Source organism: Octopus sinensis, linkage group LG7 (assembly GCF_006345805.1).
Source record: "Octopus sinensis linkage group LG7, ASM634580v1, whole genome shotgun sequence".
NCBI lineage: Eukaryota > Metazoa > Mollusca > Cephalopoda > Octopoda > Octopodidae > Octopus > Octopus sinensis.
In genome coordinates, this window is record NC_043003.1 from 89,334,873 (window position 1) to 89,340,872 (window position 6,000).

Below are 6,000 nucleotides of genomic sequence, written 5' to 3' on the forward strand. Positions count from 1 at the left end.
TGTCAAAGTTGATGTTGGAGCATGATGCAGTCCTTGGACCCATCAGATCCTGTCAAACCATCCATACTATGCTGATATGGAACATGAATGTTAAATGATGATGAAGTTCCTGTCTGACTGACAGATATTGCTTTTCAAACTTTTTTGTGTAGGTATAACATCAGTATTTGAAAAGGAGAGGTCTTCATCATCTGAATCAACCCTGTTGTGTTTGTTCCCGGCACTTTTATTATTGCACCAGAGTTAGGAAAATCAAAACTGACTCAGTATGAGAGGTTAGCTCAAAATCAAGAGACGAAAAATATCTAAATAATACTGCAAGGCAGTTAATCTCTTTGATACCAACTGACCTGAGATTGTCCCTGATTCTATGATGTACACTTAGTGTTTTAAAGTGATTTTAATTAAAACCTTCCTAAAACTAACTTATTTATGCTTGAAATACTATCTTAACAATGGCAAAGTTATTTTACTAAATTTTTCATAATTTTCAAAATTAATTCAAACAGAGGCCAAGTATTTCAACAGAACTATGATAATGCTACCTTTCCTGCCAACTGATTGCATCACTTAAAATTAGATATTGCTAAATAATTTTAATAGTTTGTCTATGACATCAAATATTTGTCTCTTATTTCAGACTTGCAGTCGTGTACTGTTGCCTGTGCATGAGCGGTCAGCATTTATTGATGCTGGTCGAAATCCACACATGACCTACTTGCAGCGTAAAAACCTGAAGAAAAAGATATTGACTCGATGCAAAAAAATTAACAAGTGTGTTTATTGTTTCTCATTTAATGGTAAGTATTAACTACTTTTATTATTGTTTTGTTTTTGTATACATTTTTATTTGTTTGTCTCAAGATCTAAAAATAAAAGAGAGAAAGAAGAGAGGATGGTGAGGAAACAGAAGTCATGGAAAAAAAGTCAGAAAAAACAAAACAAAAAAGGCAGGAAGGTGTCATAGGGGTGGAGGAGGATAGGGAGGAAGATGGAATATTGAAGATGTGGAAGAATTGCAGGGAGAGGGTCAGTGATAGAAAAATGACAGGAGAGTGTCATAAAGATGGGACAGCAAGAATGTCATAACCACCATCACTATCCCTCCTGGCATTCTCTTTAACCATGCTTGATGGGAGTGTGGGTCTTCTCCAGTACTACATGTTGCTAATCATTGTGGTTCCTTGGTGTTCATTTTGTGAGGCTCAGCATTTTGAGATGAGTCTCACCTCTTCATCCCATGTTTTTCTAAGTCTTCCTCTTCTACTGGTTCCATTCACTTCGAGCAGTCGGCTCATTTTTATACAGCTGTTGTCATAAATATCACATGTCTGTAACAATACACACTTTTTTCTTGGAAATTATATATGATTCCTTGTATAGCCAGCTTTTCTCTCAGCATGTTTATACTCTGTCTTTGTTCCTTGTTAAAATAACAGACAAATCACAAGTCCCTTTAGGGGCTTGATATGTAAGAAGGGTGTTGGTAGAAACTCCATACGTTGTGCCTAGTGCAAGCTTTGGGCACATAAGTGGCATAGTGGTATCACAGGAAGGTTAACAGAGAAAATAATCTTTGTGCGTGGTAAATGTGCAGGTACAGTAAGCACTAAAGATATGCAGACAATAGACTCCTTCAAATACTTGCCGGGGAACATTAGAAATAGTAGATAGCTTCTGTTAACCAGGTGACCAAGTTAGCAAGGGAGGAGGAATTCTGAAAGTGTAGTTGCTAGAATAAGAACAGGCTGTGCAAAGTTCAGAGAGCTTCTACCTTTGTTGGTAACTAAAGGCATGTTCATCAGAGTAAAAGTTAGATTGTATGATGCCTGTGTAGGTACAGCTATGCTACATGGCAGTGAAACATGGGCTTTGATTACAGAGGACTTGTAAAGGCTTGAAAGAAATGAAGCTAGCATGCTCCGCTGGATGGGCTATGTCAATGTGCATGCACGACAGTGGAAATGATTTAAGAGGAAAACTGGGTATAAGAGATATCAGATGTTGTGTCATGTGATGTGTATGGGTGAGAACAGGTAAATGAAGAAATGCTGAGAATTATTGTGAAGGGAACCTGTAGAAGGGGTAGACCTAGGGAGATGTGGGACGAAGTGGTGAGAAAGGATCTTCGAACACTGGGCCTCATTGAGAAAATGACAAGGGACTGGGAGTTGTGGTGATAACCTGTACTTGAGAAGGCATGCCAAGCTAAGTAAAATCACTGTCCTCCATCCATACAGGGTTATCCTATACAGGTGCCAGTGCCACATAAAATGCACTTTTGTTGGTGCTGTATAAATGCACCTGTGCTGGTGGCATGTAAAAAGCACCCAGCACATTCTGTAAAGTGGTTGGCATTTGGAAGGACATCCAGCCATAGAAACCATGCTACAACAGACAATTGGAGTTTGGACAGCTGACCAGCTCCATGTTGAACTACCCAACTCATACCAGCATGGAAAATGGATGTTAAATGATGTTGTTGACGATATACACACATGTGCAAGCACACACACACACACACATGTATGTATGTATAAAATCACATATGCACATGCATATATATAGGCATGGCTGTGTAGTTAAGAATTATGTTTCCCAATCACATGATTTCAGGTTCAGTCCCACTCTGTGGCACATTGGACAAGTGTTTTCTGCTATAGCCTCATGCTGATCAGAGCCTTGTGAGTGAATTTGGTAGATGGAAACTGAAAGAAGCTCATCATTTCATCATTTATGTGTGTATGTGTTTGTCTGTGTCTACTTGTCTTGTCATCTCATGATAGTGGTAAATGAGTGTCACTGTCATACATTTATTTCTAATATTCTGTAAAAATGTGTGGTGATTGGGAAATATCGTCTTGCTTGAAAACTAGTATGGGTTGGCAACGGAAAGGGCATCTAGCCATAGAAAATCTGTTTCAGTAAACTATGTCTGACCTGTACAACCATGATAAATTATCATTATTTTCATTACTTAATGCCTATTTTCCATATTGGTAGGAGTTGAATAGAAGACTACACTAAACTACAATGTCTGCTATGGAATGACTTCCACGACTGGATGCTCTTCCGACAGTAACCACTTTATAGAATATACCAAGAGCTTTTACGTGGCACTAATCAGATCACTAACGGTTTTATGCCTAAGGAAAAGTGATATTAAAATTGGGATAGTGATTATATATATATATATGTATATGTGTGTATATATATATGTGTGTGTGTGTGTATATATATATATATATGTGTGTGTGTATATGTGTATATATATGTGTGTGTGTGTATATATATATATATGTATGTGTGTATATAGATGTGTATATATATATATATGTATGTGTGTATATATATATTATATATATATACATAAATCTTTAGTTAATTATATTCAAGGAGAATATTATATACTGAATTTATATTGAGTGCTCTACTGTATTAAAGTATTAAGACTATTAAAGTATTTATATTTTTAGTACGAGCAATTATATATATTTTATATAATATATTATTATTGATATCAGGAAATTAATATTAAAAAATTCCTTCAGAAATAATTGTTGTATTAAAAATATAAATATATATAGATATATGTAAATATGTATAAGTATAAATATATAACAATGATATTTTAAAATTTTCGAATTAAGTTCTTAAAGCATCTTAGAATCGTTTTGTAGAAGTGCTGTCCCTATAATGGAATCCTACATATGTATGTGTGTGTGTGTGTGCGTGCGTGTGTATATATATGTGTGTGTATATATTTGTGTATATATATGTATATATATATAAGTATATATATATATGTGTATATATATGTATTATGTATATATAGATGTATATGTATATATCATCATCAGCATCGTTTAACGTCCGTTTGCCATGCTAGCATGGGTTGGATGGTTCGACCGGGGTCTGGGAGGCTAGGACGCTGCACCAGGCTCAAGTCTGACCTGGCAGTGTTTCTACAGCTAGATGCCCTTCCTAATGCCAACCACTCTGTGAGTGTAGTGGGTGCTTTTTACGTGCCAGGGGAGGCTGGCAACAGCCACAATCGGTTGGTGCTTTTTACGTGCCACCTGCATGGAAGCCAGTCAAGGCGGCGCTAGCATCAGTCATGTTCGGATTGTGCTTTTTATGTGCCACGGACACAGGTATCACAACTGCAATTTCCATTTGATTTTTTGATGTTGATGTACTTGACCCAATAGGTCTCCTCAAGCACAGCAGGTCGCTCTACGATCCAAGGCTCTTTGGATAGGCTGAGGCTTCTATGTGAAGCTGGTGCAGGAAACAGCTATGAATTCACGTTATTTGTCGGGTCTTCGCAGTCACAGCATATCTCCAAAGGTTTCGGTCTTTCATCATTGCCTCTGTGAGACCCAACGTTCAAAGGTCATGCTTGACCACCTCATCCCATGTCTTCCTCGGTCTATCTCTACCCTGGATTCCTTCAACTGTTTGGGAGTGGCACTTCTTCACACATCTCTCCTCATCCATCCACAGTACATGACCATACCAGCACAGACGTCTCTCTTGCATGTCACATCCAATGCTTCTTATGTCCAGCATTTCTTTCAGGGCACTTACACTCTGTCGTGTATGCACACTGACATTACACATCCAATGGATCATGCTAGCTTCATTTCTTTCAAGCCTACGCATGTCCTCTGCAGTCACGGCCCATGTTTCACTACCGTGAAGAATGGCAGTTCGCACACGTGTCGTACCTTTCACTCTGAGCGAGAGACCCTTTGTCACCAGTAGGGGTAGGAGCATTTTAAACTTTGCCCAGGCTATTCTTATTCGAGTGGTAACACTATCTGAACATCCACCCCCACTACTAACTTGGTCACCTAGGTAGTGAAAGCTATCAACTACTTCTAGTGTCTTCCCACTGGATTGTAATGGAATCTGTTTTCTGAGTATCAATGTTGTCTATTGCCCCTGTGCATCTGCTGCACATGAACGCTATCTTCTCAGTTAATTTTCCTTTGATGGTGCTGCACCTCTTATGTGTCCATAGCTTACACTGGCTACATCTCATGGAGTTTCTACCTACACCTTTTCTACAGATCGAGCAGAGCCTGAGGGGTTGTTTGATGAATTCACCTTCCTACTTACTATAACTTTGGTCTTTGCTACATTGACTCTAAGGCTTTTTGATTCTAAACCTAGCTTCCCCACCTGAAATTTCTTTTCTAGTTCCGGTAGTGATTCTGCTATGAGGGCCAGGTCATCAGCATAGAGGAGCTCCCAGGGGCAAACTGTCTTGAATTCCTCTGTTATTGCCTGGAGGACTATGATGAATAAAAGGGGACTGAGGGCTGAACCTTGGTGGACCCCTACTTCTAACTGGAATTCTTCACTATAGTCGTTGCCAATCCTAACCTTGCTGACGGCCTCTCTGTATAGAGCCTGTATATATGTATGTGTGTATTTATATATATATATGTGTGTATATATATGTATGTATATATATATATGTATGTATATATATGTATGTATATATATATGTATGTATATATATATGTATGTATATATATATGTATGTATATATATATATGTATGTATATATATATATGTATGTATATATGTATGTATATATATATGTATATACATATATATATGTATATATATATGTATATATATATGTATATATATATATGTATGTATATATGTATGTATATATATATGTATGTATATATATGTATATATATATATATATATGTATGTATATATATGTATATATATATATATATATGTATGTATATATATATGTATGTATATATATATGTATGTATATATATATGTATGCATATATATATATGTATATATATATGTATGTATATATGTATGTATGTATATATATATATATATGTATGTATATATATATATATATGTATGTATATATATGTATGTATATATATATATGTATATATATATATATATGTATGTATATATATGTATGTATATATATATATATATATATGTATGTAT

General features: G+C 36.1%; 1 protein-coding gene across 2 annotated transcripts in view; it reads left to right on the forward strand.

Moving 5' to 3' along the window:
• LOC115213857 (DNA-directed RNA polymerase III subunit RPC1) overlaps positions 1-6,000 on the forward strand; it is a 208,632-nt gene that overhangs the window by 38,475 nt on the left and 164,157 nt on the right. For both annotated transcript variants that reach the window (XM_029782797.2, XM_036504894.1), the window contains one exon: positions 641-800. In XM_029782797.2, coding sequence (XP_029638657.1) covers positions 641-800 — 160 coding nt within the window. The remainder of the gene's footprint in view (positions 1-640; positions 801-6,000) is intronic.